The 19,098-nt window shown below is 30.0% G+C and overlaps 1 protein-coding gene across 1 annotated transcript; it reads left to right on the top strand.

Moving 5' to 3' along the window:
- Window positions 1-945: 945 nt before the first annotated feature.
- Window positions 946-2,905, top strand: LOC120194435 (serine/arginine-rich splicing factor RSZ22-like). The gene is made up of 6 exons (XM_039196748.1): window positions 946-1,082; window positions 1,185-1,292; window positions 1,440-1,527; window positions 2,093-2,283; window positions 2,352-2,465; window positions 2,649-2,905. Exons 2-6 carry the CDS (start codon window positions 1,204-1,206, stop codon window positions 2,683-2,685), a joined length of 519 nt encoding a protein of 172 aa, XP_039052679.1. The 5' UTR covers window positions 946-1,082; window positions 1,185-1,203; the 3' UTR covers window positions 2,686-2,905.
- Window positions 2,906-19,098: the final 16,193 nt, after the last annotated feature.

The following is a 19,098-nucleotide window of genomic DNA, read 5'->3' as shown; positions in this document are numbered from 1 at the left end:
CCCTATACTAGTTGACAAAAGCATGGCTCCATTATTGCAGGACACGGTTTCAATCCCACCAAACACTTATTTGTTTTAATTTGTTTTCCATTAATATCACTAAAAGGGAGGGACAATCTCATGCTTGGGTCTTTGAACTTTCAGGAATTTCAAAAATTATTATAAAATTTTGAGAATCACACAATTTGATCTCTAAAAATTATTTACCCCAATTTCAGGGTGTGACACATTCGGTTCCCACATCTCAATCTATTAAGAAGATAAACTAGCAACGTTAACCAATGCATTTAGAGAGAAGTAAATGCATACCCCTTTTGGAACCAAAATGTTCCCGATTCGAGTCTCTTCCGGTGCATCGTCACGAATTCTGCCGTTGGGTAAAGCCGCATGGCCTTTTTAATCACTTCAGTCACCTGCATATTAGAAACCCACACTTTTACAGCTTATAAGAAGCTTGAGCCACCTCCTCTTGAATACGAGTTAAAAAAATAACTACTCATTATTAATCACAAGGTACACAACACACATATACATACATATAAATATATATATATATATATATATAAGTGTTTAGGTTGAGGTGATCATTAGATTGAATCAAATTTTAAAAAATTCAAAGTAAGTTGAATTGATGAGTTCTATTTTGTAATTTAAATTGTATTTGAAATTTTTTTCGAGTTGAGTTGAGTTGAATTATTTTAAATATTTATAATATTATGTTATTAATTGATTCTAAATTAATCATCTTTTTATAATCATATATAATATATATAAATCATGAACAATTAACACAATCGCATTACGATTCGAATGGGTTCTCAAATTCTTTTACTCAATCAGTAAGGGCTTTGTTCAACCATAATGGATCCAAATTATATTTTTCTTAGATGGGCTTTCCACTGAATCTGAATCTGGATTAAGTAAGATATGCGGGTAAGCCTTGGAAGTACGCCGGCTTGCTAATCCTAATTCTCTCTGAAGCTGATTAACTTTGCCGTTTCATCAATTCAAAATCCCTAATCTCCCCCGACGACCCAAAAGGCGGTAGCCGCTGTTTCCTCCTCTGTGCAGTCACCAGGTTCCGACTTCACTTCTTTCTTTCTCTTTTCTAAATTTAATAAATAGAGAGTATATGCAAAACAATCTAGTTGTTTCTTTGTTGAACTTGAATAACGTTGAAAATGTTTTATAACTTTCAAAGCAATGTCTCGCGTGTACGTGGGTAACCTTGACCCACGGGTTTCGGAACGGGATCTTGAAGACGAGTTTCGTGTCTTCGGGGTTATTAGAAGGTATAATGTTGTTGTTGCAACTTACTTTTTTTTTCATTTTTTGAACTGCTATGTGATACGCGATACTTCTCTACCTTTGGGTATAAACTACTAGTCGTAATTCCATCTATTGTTTTCTTTTGGTTTGCTAAGTTTTTTTTTTGACAGTGTATGGGTTGCTCGAAGGCCGCCTGGTTATGCTTTCATTGAGTTTGATGATCACAGGGACGCTAAAGACGCAATTCGTGAATTTGACAGAATTCCAACCACATCTTCATAGTTTTGATAATGATTTCTAATTGAAACTGAAAGATGCCAAATTTGAATCTTTTGTTAAAAAAAGATTTTGATATGAAGCACATAGTTATGAAGCTTCTATTTCTTTATTTATAGACATGAATTTGGATTTATGATGAAAATCTTGATTTTGATATGCCTTTTTACGTTACTACTTTTGCATATGAGCTTTATGAAGAATGTGCTTTTCTAATGCTTACAGCTGCATGTATACATTGGCAGAGGAAATTCGTGTACACTGTTTTGATCACAACCGTGCTTTAAATTATAGCTGTAATTTTTAGTATTGTCGTTCATATGAAGGGGCCCTCCTGAATTATACTTGCTATTTGATTTTGTCATTCTTTTTCGTATCTTTTTATTTTTTCACATTTTACTGTTTAGTATTATGCATTAATTTGAACCATCTACTCAGGAAGCTTCTATTTCCCCCTCTAAATGGCATATTTAATGAACTTAGCTAATCATTTGAGATAAACGTTCTTTACCAACTTTAAAAGTCAATGTGTTTGGAATTTGGATCAGGTAAGAATAGCTGGAGAGTTGAGCTTTCTCATAATTCTAGAGGAAAAGGTGGAAGAGGAGGTTCTGATTTGAAGTGCTATCAGTGTGGTGAGCCTGGTCATTTTGCTCGTGAATGTCACACGCGTGGTGGTTCAGGAAGACATTGTAGCCGCAGCCCTAGATATCGTAGGAGCCCAAGCTATGGATGCAGGTAAGGCCTCCTAAGCAAACATTGATCGCTATTGTGTTGATTGATTGAAACTTACCAATTTGAAGCAGAAACTACAGTCCTCGTGGCCGATCTCCTAGACGTCGTAGTCCCTCTCCTCATGGACATGGCTACAGAAAGTCTCCACCATATCGTGGTCGTGAGGAATTGTCATATGCTAATGGGTAATTTTCCTTGAACTTTTTCTAGTAGCTGGAAAGGCTTCTTATTGCAATATTTTTCACTTATAAATAAAGTTCCAGTTTTTATCATGCTCAAAGCCATGCCTATCTCTGTTCAATTTTATGTTTTTGTGGTTTTGGATTATGGTATATGTTTGTAATATATTGATACCAAATTTGGTGCAGAAATGGTGCGGGGGAACGCCGAAGGAGTAGAAGCTAAGTAGCACAAGGATTTAACTTTTGTTGTAGAGATTGGGCTTAAGCTTGTTTAGTTTGTTTGGACATCAATGCTACTATTTTAAATTGGGTGACGCCCTCAGCCTCTTGGATTTGGATAAGTTCCTTTCTGTCATTCTTTTGTTTATGATGCTTTTGTCTGCTTTATCTATGCTAAAGCGTAATCTATTTTATGCCTAGGAAAAAGAGGCTTAAGCTTACCTTTAAAAAGTTATCGAGAGATCATTCCCAGAACTCTGTTAAAATATTCATGCTTTTCTTTTTTCTGTTGAGGTGTCTTCTGGGTCTGCCTTGTTACTTTTCTGCTTCTACACCTAAAGGATTTACTTCTTTGTTGCCCGGATATGAGATCTTCAATACTTGATCATTGTGGGTCCCATTTGATATCTTCTGGGTCTGCCTCTACTTTTCTGCTTCCTTGCCTAAGGGATTTACATGTCTCTGTTGCCTGGCTATGGGATATTCAGTACTTGATTGTTGTTGCCTCTGAATGAATCTCCTGCTGGATTAACCTTCATCACCAATGGCATTTCTTCACTTTAGCTTAAATGGGTGCGGAGCTGCATCAAATGCTTCTGTCAGGTACCTGTATCTGCTCTACTGAAGTTGATGTTTTAGCGTCCTTGCAAGAGGGATTGCTAATCTATAGATCCAATTTCCTTTCATACTTTAAAAAATTGAAAGATTTTGGAAGATTCAAGGTGTTTACTTACTATATTTCAGTATGTTTTGGTCATTCAGATTGACAAGCAAGAATGAATTTGAAGTCTTCTACTTGTGTTTGGTCGGAAAGTTTGAATTCTGAACTTGGTTTTGTTTTCCACTTTCCTAGTATCTGCATCTAGATCCAGGTGATTTTATTCATGAGTCTGTTTACTGTTTTTTCCCCTTTTTCTCTTGGGGAGTCGGGGTGTCCATATGGTGTACTTAAATTGGGGTATTCTCTATGATGGTTGGATTTTAGCTGCACAACCTGATGAGCCTGAAATATCCTCACAAGTGAAATCATGATTTTCCCACCCGACTATGTATTCTGTGTTGCCTATGGCATCATTGCTTAATATTCGTTCAGTATATTGATTAATTTGAAGGGTAAAAGCCAGCGACTAATTCTTAACGTAGTTTATTATAATTCTGATTTTTATTTTATTGTATTAAATGTTGCGAATTGCATTCCCAATGCTAATAGCCAAATGTGGACGAGCATCAATTCAATTATCTTTTGGGCATTTAAGTTTACTCATTTCTAAAGTTTTATCATATGCTGTAGGAACAATGATTGTGGTGCTTAGGGTCAAGAATCACCTTTTTATGTTTAACCGCCATTGTTTTCTTCTTTCGTTGATGAATATCGAGTGAATTTGTAGAACAAAACGATGAACGTGTCGGTTAGGCTTCGGAATTTTAAATCGGGCTGCAGTGCACTTGGCTGTACTTTTATCTGTTGAATGCTGAATCAAACTTTGGAATCGTCCCGTGATTTCCATGGTTAAAAATAAAAGTTGGAGCCCTTCTTCTTAAAGTGGCTTTTTAGCTAAGCTCTTCTATAAGTGAGTTCTCTGGGCAAGAAAACCTGGACGAGTATTGATGCAATCAAGAAGGATGGAACTTTTTATCACGCCCCTTATCAGAAAATGGCTACAACAGGATCATCTTTGTCCGACTTTCCTTTCCACCAAACATAGGGAAATCGGGAATCGGGAGAGGAAGAGATGGAGATCCATGGTCTCAATAAAATAAATTTAACAATTTATTAACTTTTACAAAATAGAATCATTTAAGATTCTTAAGAAAATAAGTTTAATAATTTTTTAAAGGATAGAATCATCCATGATTCTCAAGAAAATAAATTTGACAATTTATTTTTTCTTACAAAGTTAAAATTTTCAAAGGTATTTGCCTTACAAAGTTAGAATCATTTAAGATTCTTAAGAAAATAAATTCAACAATATATTTTTCTTACAAAGTTAGAATCAACACAAGATTCTAACGAAAAATAAATCAAGTAATTTTTTTTTATTCTGTTAACCGACGAGATTAGTAACATTAAAACCCGAAACAAATATATCACAACAACTCGATTCTGTTTAACAACTAGCAATCAAAAGGAATTAATCCTTTAATTTTACCAATCCAATAATCAAAATGTACTAATCATTTGATTTTTAATTTTGGAAATTCAATAATCGAAATGAACTAATCATTTGATTTTACTTTTAGCAACACAATAATAAAAAGGAACTAATTATTTGATTTTACTTTTGACAACCCAATAATCAAAAGCCTTCGATTAACTTTAAATCCGTTTGTATCTACAAAATTTCTCAAAAGAAATTTTTAGTACAATAATAAAATTTATATTGGTTCCAAAAACACAAACAATAATTATTATAACATTTAATAATAATTATAAATACCAAATGTATTATTTATTCATGTCATATTTAATATTCCATATTAATAGGCAAAAGGTTATATGATAATAATACCATAAAAATTATATCATGATTAATCACGTGCACTTTTATGGGCGAAATCATATCATAAGGATATTCTCCAATAATATCTCTACATTTATAGGCAATAACCACATATGAAACTTTATTTTTTTTTTCCATAACTAAAGAATCACATTTATTATTTTATTTGTAAAAAAGCCAAATCACCATGCGCTAATCACATTTATTTTTGTATTTACAAAAGTTGATTCCTACGTGAGCTTGCAAAACAATTTACAAAAAGTTCATATATCATTGCGCAGATTCAAATCAATCTCTCTTATTTTCGATTTTTATTATCGAACAAAAACAACGTTTCAAACTTAGTAACCAACGTTACTTTAATGACAATTTTTATTTAAATAGATTTGTCCACTTTTAGCAAACCCGTTAAAACGACATGATAAATCTTAAAAACGGTTTTATTTGTTTTTCACACTTTTTCCAATATTTCCGAATCGTCTCGGATTTTTTCAAAAATGTAGAAGATAGAACATGTCTTAAGATTGATAGAGGTATAACAATCAAAGACAAAAAGAAAAAAAATCAAATACTTTATAGATCATTATTTGCTTCCATGGTGATTCATACGAGTCGCGGCAAACAACATTCAATTCCTCGGCAGGATCTCATCGTAAAATTCGTGTACATTAATCAATAATAAAACAAACACAATTAATAACATGAAAAATATTTGATTAAATAATATGAATAGAAAATCATAAATATATGAATATAAATAAGTTGAGTCATGCAATTACGTAGTTTTCTTAAAATATATTTTCATTCACTCATTGATGCTCGAGATCTTTGGTCGTCTGTCTCCCATGATACAACAACAAGATGATCAGCGCACAGTAGTACAACTGCCGAGATCACAAACTATTCATTGTCTTCACCTATCACAAAAAACTAGAGAGAAAAAATTCATTTGAATTGGTTTTTGAGTTGTTTTTTATTTTTTTAATCTAGTAGATTAACATGGTATTTATAGGGAGTTCACATTGTGAACAATTGAAATTTTTTTACCTAATGAAACATTAATGAGAATCAAACAATTAAGCAATTTCCAAAATTGATGTTTTGATTAAAAGAACCTTTTAATATTTATCATTTTAATTTTAAAATAGATTTTGAAAGGATATTCTCAATTTGAGGAAAATATCTCACATTTGGATTAAAATATTTGCAAGCCCACAAAGAGTTATATTAGTTCGGACATTCATGTTACCACATCGTGCATGATTGCACATTTAAGAACCAACAATTAGTTTCACATTTTCCTCAACGTTTAAATCAATTTCTCATTCAAAACTACAAAATTATCGATTTTTTTCAACACCTTGGACAATGCTCCCCTCGGTTCTCATTGGTTTCTGTTCACCTTCCCCCCTCCATCTAGGTTCCAAGACATGATTAGCGACCAGAAACCCTGCAAATAAACAAGAAAACATGACAACCATAAGTGCAAAGATATCAACCGCTTGAAAAGGTGGCAACACCATACCAAAAGCACAGGACAAGAAGACTCATTTGCTCTACTTACTAGGCCAATAAATGCACCACACATGGGATGCATATTTTTTTACAACAAAATAACCTAGGGATCTGCATGAAAACCAAAAAACCATTTACGACTCTCTTTTCTGGGATGCTAATTTAATTTACATTCTATGACTTCTAATTTAATCTGATTCAATAAGATTAAATTTTCAAAAAGTTAGATTCAAATCAGATTGAGTATAGTAAAGTATGATGATTATTAGATCTAATTTGATCAGAGATAATAATATAATATTTTATATATTAATGCATAATTATAATAATATATATCTTTACATTTTTCAATTAAATTATTATTTTATTGAATAAAAATTATATATATATATATATATAGTGGTTGATCCAGAAATTTTTTTTGAGGATGGACATATACATATATTAACAACACAAAAGAATTTAATATACTAATATTATTTTAATTATAATATCAATTCTTACAAAAAAAATAAAGTTAAAAATAAATTTTACAGTTATTCCTTTCTAGGCATCATATTGTGATGTGTTGTATTATTTTTTCATTATCTACATTATCAAATATAATATGATGTATTATTTTTTCATTATCTACATTATCAAATATATTTTTCTCAATAAAAGTAACTAAGCAATCATTAAATCTTTCATCTCTCATACGGTTGGACGGTCGATTCTTTATAAAGTGCATCGAAGTAATGTTCTTTTTATTGTTGCGGTTACAACCGGTAAAACCAATGTTAATTTCAAAAGTGAATAATAATCGAATACACAAGATGCTTCATTGTCTCAAAGATCTTTATTAGTATATATTTCATGATTTGTATTTTTGTTAGAGAACAAAATTACTCCTCCTTTTTTGTACTGATATTATTTTCATGAGTTTTATCTTCATATTTAGTATGTATCATAAAAAACGTACATAAAATATTAAACGTGAAATGATTTTATTTATTGGAGTAATATATATTTCCATTATTTTCATCTCTATTACATAACAAAATTTATTCACTATTTATATTTAATATTAAAATTATTTCAGTTTTATATCAATTAACATAAAGGAACATACATAATAAAATATTTTTATTTATTAATATAACACAGAATTTATCTAATTGCACACATACAAGGAACATTAATTTTTCAATCATAATACAAATTTATCTTTTATATGATTCTATCTCATATTGGTATTATTACGTTAAATTAATTGATAATTAAAGGGTCTACTTTTAAATGGTAACCAGTTAATCATATATATGGTATTTAATGAAATATTATAAAAGAAAGGATCCCTTTTTCATTACTCTAAGGTAAATATGGTTCAAATCGGAAGAATAAAGAATTACAAGGTTCAATAATTGATAATTTTCGTGAGTTGAGGACCTAATTGAAAGGAATAAAAAAGAGGCATGGTCTCGAGGATGTACCCAAATAAGCAAACGTCTTAATTAAAGACAACTGGAAATTACATAGTACCGAAAGGGCAGTTCAAGGTGCTATCCTTCCTTAGCTGTAACCGACTCCCGAGTCCGACATATCTTTGGTAAAACGCAGATCAGGTAAGATATAGGTATCCGATTAACCTATTTATTTTTAAAAATAATCGGTGGCGACTCCCAATCCATTTTCCTAAGTCGAAGCCCAATTCCGGGGCCCAACCGAAAGACGGTTGCGACACAATGCATAGAGCTACCCAGCGGCAATGTTTATGCTTTTTATTTCCATGATTCTATCTTCATATTTGGTATTATTATGTTAAATTTAATTGATAATTAAAGGGTCTACTTTTAAATGGTAACCAGTTAATCTATATATATGGTATTTAATTGAAAATATTATAAAAGAAAGGATCCATTTTTCATTACTCTAAGGTAAATATGGTTCAAATCGGAAGAATAAAGAATTACAAGGTTCAATTATTGATAATTTTCGTGAGTTGAGGACCTAATTGAAAGGAATAAAAAAGGGCACCTATAGCGACGAAAAACAAAATCTCAAAAATAAATTTTTTAGTTTTTGATTAAATGATTTAAATTAGCATTTCAATATATTTTTAATTGTAATCTAATTTTACCATGGGTGTTATCATCAAAAGCTTAAAGATCTGTCGTCTGATTGAGATGGTCTCGGGGCATTCTTGTCCATTTGCCATTGCGGTGTTACTCAGCATACGGATTTACGACTAAACATGTTGTTCACCAAAAAATCTCAAAAAAAAGGGTTTGACTTTCAACCCTCTATCCTTTTTTTTCTTAGATTCTACTGCTAGTGTCAACTCCTTGTCTTTTTGTAGATTTTTTGTCTTCAAAATTCAAACGATCGATTTAGTTCAATAATTTTCTGTAGGATATTCTAGTCGTGGGTGAGTTGGGTTCCATCCACTTTAGAAATGAAAATAGGAGATGAGAATAGGCCTGGGTGGATTTGGGGTTGGGTTGACCCGATTTGGAATATATTTTTTTGGATTTATCTAATTGGAAATGGACTTTTCAAGTAACGCGTTTGGAAAAATGTATTGGGTCTGGAGTGTAAAAAGGATTTGTTTCTCAACAATTTATATTTTAAAGTTTTAATTTTATTCAGGCCTGGTGAATGAATTTTTTGGCCTGAAGAAAAATAGTTTGTAATAATATTTGGTTTTCTTAAAATAATTCGAGGTAAGGCACAAATTAATTTAGGGTAAGAACAAATTAATTTTAGGGTATACACATATTTAAAAAATTATGTACCTAACAAACTAAATTTAAAGTTTAGGGCGGGCACGTATCCTCCATGACCCATATATACACCCACCATTGTATTTATATCAGGTCGAGTCAAAACAAATACATATTTTATCTTAAAATTTAGATCAAATTTTAAATAATATACGGTCCTTTTAAACTAAATCAAATTCGAATAAAGGGAATATACTTTTCAAATAAAATTAGATTGATCGAAATTTTAACCCAACTCGTCTCTGGTTGTCGTCTCTACTTTTTCCCTCCTAAACACAGCGTATTATATTCATGACAAAACGAACAGCATCCGTAAATATTTATGGACAAAGTGTGGGCTTCATTCAGCTGATGATAAATAGAAACAGCCCAAACTGAACTTTGGTAGGAGGAAAGTGTGGGATGATTTCTTCTACACTACGTACTTATATGTATTAGCATTAAGCTACCTTTGTCATTGGCCCTTTTGTTGGTTTAATTAAAGATGTTTTTGGTTGAGGCATTGACCAAAATGTTGTTTTTATTCGATTTTTAATATAGAAGGTAGGACAATTAAATTATTTAAATAAAGGTCAAATGTGACCGACCCACTGTCACATGTCAAGTACCCACATGGTTACCACCTGTCTAATACTAAAATTAGTACCCTTCGTGTACAATGGAAACAATGAAATGGGACATGAATATTATATACTCCCTTCATTGTAATGAGAATTACCAACCTTTTAGTTTTATAGAGAGAATATTATACGCTTAACCTTTACTCTCTTTATTATGATTTTTTGGAGATTAATATGGGTAAATACGATGCAATATATGTTCAAAGATTTTCAAAAATTAGCAATGATCGCTCATATTCTTGGTGATGCTCGAACTCTTGATCTTTAGAGATATTAACAAATCTCTTAACCACTAAGGTCAATCGATTCGTGCCTATATTATGTGTGATAGGAAGATAAAAAAAAAGATAAAAAAATTGTTAATTATGTAATTAATATTTATGATCATTTTTCTATTTTGAAGTTTAATTATTATAAAAAAAGTATTCTCACGTTTTTTCATCCTATGTGCCAAATATAATAACATATCTTTAAAAAGAATATTACTCGAAGACGAGATGATAATAAATAATATAAATTCAGACATTTATAAATATTTGATTTGTTTCTTTTAATTCGAACCATGTTCAAATTTACATTCTAATAAAGTTTGTAATGTGTTGAAAAGGATAAGAATATTAAACTTTGAATGTCTATTATGTAGGGATTTTTTATTTTATAAAAAGCTGTTAATTTTATAAAAATAAATAAATAGAAAATAGCCATAATTTTAATGAAGATTTACAAGTATAACTGTAAACTAAATTATAATTAGGAAATTTTCCAATAATTATTAACACAAAAACTAGCCACTTAGATAACACAATGACTAAAGAAGGAAAGGTTAAAAAACCTAATCAAAAAATTTGAACAAAATAAAGATACGAACAAATCTGATTATATTGGCAAACGAATCACAAAATGGGATGAAACTACTGAAAGACCACTGACAAATCGCACATCAGAGCCGAGCGACGTGAGAAAACTATCCACGAACGCAAAATGTGTATTCAAATCAATTTGAGGGTCCAAATCAGGGAAGATCATCATGATAACAAATAAGTGTCATATTGATCAGTTGTGACGATGCCAAATCCAATCCTGATAAAAAAAAAGATAAATGAAAAAATAGTTAAACGGCAAAAACTACCAAAAGGCAGAGATAAACAAGTCATAAAGACATAATTATTCTTATTAAAAAACTAAAAAAAACAAAGAAAAAAGACAACTGACGGTCGACAACCAACATCAAAACTGATGTCGCTGGCGGCTAAAGAAATGAAGAAGAAGTTGATTTGATCAATAGAAAATAACATAAACCGTAAAGGGAAAAAAAATAAAGGGAGACAACGGAGGGAGAGAACAACTAGGGTTAATTATGTAGGGATTTAAAAAAAAGGTTTGGATTGAATCTAATTTTATTTTAGAATAAGGTCAGACTCGAGTCAAATTGAATAGTAAATGAAAGAGTATATAATATTTCAATTATATTCAATTTAACAAAAAAATTGACCTTACTCTACACATATCTACACTTACTATTTATTATAAAGAGAAACGTAGGAAAACTTTTGTTAGTGTTTCCTCCGTGTATTAGGTTTAGTAAAAGCAGCCCACTGTTTTGGCCTCTAAGATTTGTTGTATTAAGTATCTCAAGTAGTTAAATCGTTAATCTTAATCAAAAAGAAAAATCACATGTGGAAGACAATAACATTGTTATGGCCTACGGGTGCAATAATTGGTAATACACCAACCTAATTAATTTGGTTCACGGAATCCTGCTTAAGTTCCCTCTCATTTTTAAGAATTAATGCCTTGTTTTCTTCATTAATTAAGAATTGTTTCATATGGAAAGGGGAAGGTATCTACTAATGCAAAAGATTAGAAAAAGACACAATCGTTCTGTATACTCCCATCGCTCTTCCACCTATATTTCTCCATTATATATATAATATTATTTTCTAAATTGATATTTTACAATTAAATATCACCCAAAAAAACTAGGGTAAACTATACCAGTGACCACCCAAGCATAGCACATTTTCATTTTGACCATCATTTTTGAATTTTTGTCAATCATGTCATCCAACTATTTAAATACATTCAATCAGGCAGTTGGCGTTAACATTTAACAAAAATGCTGATGTGGCAGTTAATGAAAATGATATAATTACACATTTGATCCTTAATATTTATATATTATTTCAATTGGACATAGTTTTGATTCAATTTAATAAATTTGATTCTCCAATTAGGTGGTGACACGTCTTACTACTAGATTGGAGCATATTTTATTCATTTTAATTATTTAATTAACTTGCAAGAAAGACTAAACCACTAGGCTAAGCCCCCAATTTACTAACAATTTAATTTTTTTTATATATAATATGTTATGCCTAATAGCAGGGAAAAAAATGAAATTAACATGCTTGTAGAGGGATTTAAACTTGAAATTTTAAGATGGAGTGCGAGAATTTTACCATTAAGTCAAGCCTTATATTTGATTAAAATTTACATTATATATATCATTAAATTATTTTTAAAAAATAAAAAATAAAAAGTAAAATTTAGATTTTTATATTTTTAAAACTATTTATTTTTTTAAAGAAATGATATATATATATATATAAGATTATTTAATTGTTTTTAATAAAAAAATGTTAATTTTGTTAAAAATAAATATAGTTTAAAATCTGAAATCAAGATTTAGTGAAACTAGTTTTTAATTTTTAAAATCATTTTAAAAATATTAAATTTATTTTTATACTTTTCAAATTTAATTTTAAAATATTAAATTTATTATTGTTTCCGTTATAATTCAAGCTAAATATAATATATTGTAAAATATAATTCAAATATGAGTGTTGGTGCCGTAGTAGGACTGCTCCCAAATATAACAAAAGTTTTAGTTTCAAATCCTTTCAACAATTTGTTTTCTTATGTTCAGTTAGAAACATAATATATAAAATAATGTAAAATAATACTTAGTGAAGGTTATAGCCCAGTGGTTTAAACACTCCCAAGTGAATTTTGGAACGTTGATTCTATTCATAGTGTCACCACCGAATTGGATACAAAATAAAATAAAATAAATAACTAGAATTAATAAAATATGCTCCAATCTGGTAGTGACACATGTCACCACCTAATTGGAGAATCAAATTTATTAAATAGAATTAAAAATATGACCAAAATGAAAGAATATATAAATATTGAGGATCAAATTTATAATTATACCTTTTTATTAACTGCAACGTCAGTCTTTCCGTTAAATGTTAATAGTAAGTGGCATGATTGAATGCATTTAAATAGTTGGATGACTTGATTGACAAAAATTCAAAAATGGTGATCAAAATGAAAAGAGACTATAGTTGGGTTGTCACTGGTTTAATTTAACCAAAAACTATTTCTTTTTCTTGCATTATAGAGAGGACGGACAGCCTCATTTAAAGAAAGAGATGGCGAGAAAAGGCTATAGTTCCATGAATGTTCATGCTTGCTTTGGTCATCACTCGTCAAAGCAAACCTTGACCTTTTTTGCAAAGGCTTTTTGTTTTATAACATGGTAAAGACACTGATAAGGACATGCAGCTTATCTGTCACGTCAAAGCAAAGATGAGAAGCGTTAGGGTTAGGGCCATAGTAGGCAGGAAACCCGGAGTGGTGCTGCCCACTCAACCCATTTTTATAAACCCCAAAAGCAAAGAATTCGGGAGGGAGCAGGAAGAGATATATTAACTCTAATTCTGCTCTTACTCATTGTACTCTCCACATGTTTGAAGTTTAGTTCCTATATTTTTTATTTAAAAATTAAGATTCTTGATAACACCTAGAGCTATCTCAAATATTTCTGGAGCTTTGAGCTAAAACTTAAAAATAAAAGTATATTCTATTACTCTAAATAATCAATTTAATATTATATGAATAAATCATAGAAAAATGATTAAATTTTGTCAAACATTTTTTCATCGTTTTGTTAAGAAAACACCTTAAATATAACTAAGAGAGAATTAAAAAAAATAAAGTGAATATGATATGGAGCTTGATTTTGAACAATAAATAAAAAAAAATGAAAAATAGTATATTATTTTATCGTTAGATTAAGATGGAAGAAGATTAACAGTTAAAGGATATTTGATAAATTAAAGAATAAGATTTAGAAAAGAGAGAAAAATACTATTAAATTAATTCAAACTTGAATGAATTAATGAGAGTGAGATAGAGAAAGCAATGAGAAATTGATAATTGTATAGAATTTTTTTTTAAAAAAAATAGGAGCCCTTTGTTATAAAGGTAGAAAGTGGGGTCATTTTATGAAATTAAAAAAAAATCAAGGGCCTTCAATCATAAAGGTAGAGAGTAAAGATTATTTAATAAAATTGTAAAAATAGAAGTCCTTAATAATTAAGGTAGAAAGTGGGGACAAATTTATAAAATTGAAAAAAATAGACACCCTTAATAATTAAGATAAGCGAGGAAATTTTATCAAATTGTGAAAAAATAGAAACACTTAATAACTAAAATAGAAAGTGAGCCCTAAACTAATGCGGAAGTTGGTGATAGAGTTTGTGGGGGACAACTGAAAACTTTAAAAACATTAAAGGTTTAAATTAAGAATTTTAAAAATTTTGAAGCGTTTAGTTTATATTTTTCCAAAATAGGGTCTAACTAAATTTTTTGAAATTTTGAGAGACTTAATAAAATTTTTATAAAAATTAGGAAGAGTTTGATTAAGAATATAAAAAAAATTAAAATTCAATCCGGATTTGTAAAAATTTTGGGGGTCATGACCCCTCTAGTAGAGCTTATGTTCTGCCATTGCGCTGAGCTGGTGCTCAAGGTGATCTCTTATAAATGACTCTAAAACCATTAATTATCATCTTTTAAATTGAATTATATAATATTTAAATGAAAATTGTTCTCGTGATCAATTTAAAATTTTATAGATAAAATTAACCATGTAAGTAAAAAAAAAATTGGCATATATGAATATTAATATAAAAGGAAAATAAGATTTTAAAGCAACTGAATAAAAACATAATTTTCACTTCCCATGTTTGTCTATAAATAAATTTATATACAGAGTTGACTTTTCATGCATGTAATATTTGCAATGAGTAAATTAACAATATATATATTTTAAACGTGCAAAGAGTTTGGGTCTTAGAGCATAATTAGGCCTCCATTATTTATCTTCATCGCTATCATGAATATTTGACATGAAGATTAGCGGAGTGCTTTTTCATGCAGTTTATTCGCTGTTTATGTGCTTAGCGTTAATAGACACAATGATGAGAAAGAGGTGAGAGAAAACAAGTTGAATAAACTAACAAAATGGAACAAATTAAAAAAAAAAACTATACCCACGATTATGGACTTATTAATACGTCTTCGTTATTTAAACTTATAAACAATTTACATGTTTATTATTGGACTAATAATTTGTAGAATTGCAGTCAATATACTGTAAATGTCGTGGTTGCTAAGTGATCAATAAATAATATATTTAGTTTTCAATGTTTGTAAATGACAAAAATGATATATCTATATTGGTAAAAAGCATGATCTTACTAATAATATAACCACTGTTAGCGTAGTTTATTCTTTTCATAAACAAAATGGAAGGATTGAGAATTGAGAAAGCGATGGGATGAATATTTCGTAACAGAAGATGGGGAAAGGGTAAGGCATAGGCAAAAACAAAAAAATTTGTCTGCAAGTTGTCTGCCAACTGAAATTTAAAGGTAGACCCGAATGGGTAACATCCGGGATTTGTGCGTTTGGATTTCATTCCCATATTTATTTGCTTTTTTTTTTATATATATATTTTGTGGTTGCAGGGATTTATAATTCACCGATATCTCTCCTTGTATAACATATTCTTATATTTTTATTTTCTAATAATTATATACTTCTATCATAATTTGTTTCTTTCCTAGTTTCTTCATTCTTTTAAGTAAAAAAAGTTCCTTTGCCTGCAATTTAAAACTTTACCATTAATACAGAAAATCTTCTTCATTGTCAATTTTTTCATGAAGGATTAAAAGCAAAACTTGAAAAAATATGATAATTTAAAGGTGAGCACGAAAAATATTATTTAACTTTGTATAGATATGCAGAGCAATCTTCCTGCTGCAACTCATATTACTTGTTTAGAGCACTTAAAAATCTCTTTGTTTCTTTCTGTCGACGCATTCATCCACTTCGACCGAAATCTACAAAGCCATGCTCATCAACACTTCTATCGTACAATGTTTCTTTCATTATATTAACTGCATCATGTAAAGTTAACATAATCTAAACTTATAAATGACCAGAAAGAAAAGACGTCAAATATTCAAAGTTTATTTGTTCTAAACCATTTTACTGAATCTTCACTTGATAACGAATGTTGATATGTGTTGTTGGAGAAGAAAAGAGAATTAAGGAAAATCCTAAACATATATCTCATTTTAATTTTAACTGTTATATACATTAAATGAAGAAACTGATCGATTTGAAAAATAAAATCTCAGTGTAGAAATGACATGAAAAAAAATTAATATGAATTCTTTTAATTGGTCGGAATCAGGAGCCATTAATATGGTACAGTGAAAAGGGTCAGCGAAAAAACTTATGGCAGGTGATTTTTATTGCATTTTAATCAAAATCATCTATCCTCTTTGTACTCGTGTGTCCCTCCAAAAAAAATTTTGTCATCTGACATAATAATAATAATAATAATAAAAAGACACCCTTTTATTTAGGGATAGGCACGTGGTAGGGTGGGGTCGTTTTTCTGCATTCCCGACTCCGACCCAAAAATATATTCCTTAAACTTGATCTTGTTTTACCTCGATAAATTTTAAATTTTCTTCGCCTTTACCCTTTCTCGAATTTCAGATCAAAACCCTCGATCCCAACCGATCTGAATATATTAATTTTAAATAATTAAAATAATATTTTTATAATAATATATTTATAGTTATTTATTATATTTTAAACTATTAAAATAATAAATTTTGTAAAAATATTATTATTTTAATAATTAAAGAATATATTTTAATAATATAAAAATAAAAAACCCTTAAATTATATTATATGTATAAAAAGATAAAATAATAATTTGTATTGGATCAGGTCGTTTCGGTTTTTCCACCTTAAGCCCAGTCCCGTCCCGCCCCCAAATTATATAACACGCCCTGCCCCGGTCCTCGAAATCTAACAAAAAAAATCTTTCCTATAGGGTCAGCTTAGGTCAAAACCCGTAGAGTTCGAGTATTTTGACGTCACTACTTTTATTTCTCCATTAATTCCTTCTTTTTCTTTTGGCTAAATCTTCCTTTCAATCCGATATTATTGAAGTTTCTTTTCCTCTTTAATTCTTTACTAGTTTTTTAAAAACGATAAATTAAATCAGGGTATTCGGCAGAGCTTTAAGGGAGAACAACTTCATAGTATACGTTTTTCCACTTCCTATTTAGTGATGTGCAAAACAACTCACCCTCGTGCGGTGAAAAAAAATCCTATATTGGATCAAAAAATAGATTTAGCCAAAAAGGGAAAGAATGGATAAATAAAAAGACTGTCTTTTTTATTTTTATTTTTAGATAATTCAAATATTATTACCCAATGAATCAGAGTTCAACAAACCAATCACCAACAAAAGCCTATATACATCTATACAAAAAGAAATGATCAGTTAGATAATACCCCAAGAATTATACAGGGTGAAGTTAACAGTTTCAATTCTATTAATATTTTTTCCTCTTAATTGTATTCCTACGACTTCCTTTATAACTTTAAGAAGATCTTCTGGTGATCGAGTACGACCTTAGAACATTCTTCGATTCCTTTCCTCCAAAAGAGTGTAGATAAGAGCACACCTTGCTAGCTTCAATATTGTGGTGAGAAGAGATTTTCCTTTCCATACCTCACAAGCCCACGTTTCCATGTCACCCCATGATGCTACAGAGTTACTCAATTCATTCAGGTTCAATATCGCGTCCCATAAGAAAGCAGAAGTCGAATAGTGGAAGAACAAATGGTCCCTTGTTTCTAAAGCATTGTTGCATAGAACACAATTTCCTTCAGTGGTGATGCCATTCGTTGAAGTCTTACTCTTGTTGGAAGTCTATCCAAGTGAGCCATCCACGCTATCAAGCTGTGTTTCGGAATGTGTTGTGGAAATCAGACTAGTTTCTGCCAAGAAACCTTTTCCCCCTTCTTCTGAACCTCTTCCCATGTGTCTCGGATCTGAGTAATACCGGCTGAAATGATAGGTTGCGCTTCAGCCCTTAATTTCAGCAGTCTATTGAAGCACCAACTTGCATTTGAGCGTGTCTGTAGATGCCAAAAATTAGTTCCCTTCATAATGGCTATTATAATGGCTTGGCTACTTGAGGTTGAGGGAGCATATATAGTAACTTGAACCAATCAAATAAAATAAACCAGTGTCGAAGATGTGCTGGCGAACCGTCATCCCCCATTCTTCCTCCCGCACTCCAGTTTCCTACCCACCAAACAGGCTGCTTTTTGTTTAACGTTTAAACGAGGACGATATAATAATAATAATAATAATAAATCCATTTAAAATGTTTTTATTGACTTTTTTGATATTTTTTAATTTTGACTCATTATTATTTAAATTTTATTATAAATAAAAATAATATAAAACATATTTTAAAAATCTTTAATCAAGTAGTTTCGAAATTTATATTTAATAAAATTTATTTTTTAAAAAAAATATTTAAAATAATCCTGGTAAGTTTAAAAATTTTACTTTTAAAAAGTAAATAAAAAATATCTTTAATGGCACAAAGAAAGTAATATATTACTTGCGTAAATCTTTATAATGAGCTTGGATCGCCAAAAACATTTGTTACATGGAATAACTTCGTCCAACTCAATCATCCTCGACTTGAGAAAAGGATAGATAACCTGTCTGCCTTGTGATCAATGAGATTGTTTAATAAAATTGCGTCTCCATAAGGTATCATATCTATAAAGCCTAGGTTACTTCATTTTATCAACAATAATTTCTACATGTATAACATTACAC

Source organism: Hibiscus syriacus, unplaced genomic scaffold (genome assembly GCF_006381635.1).
Source record: "Hibiscus syriacus cultivar Baekdansim isolate YM2019G1 unplaced genomic scaffold, ASM638163v2 tig00116997_pilon, whole genome shotgun sequence".
Classification (NCBI taxonomy): Eukaryota; Viridiplantae; Streptophyta; class Magnoliopsida; order Malvales; family Malvaceae; genus Hibiscus; species Hibiscus syriacus.
The sequence above is the reverse complement of the archived record's forward strand: the minus strand, read 5'-3'. Positions and strand labels throughout refer to the sequence as shown.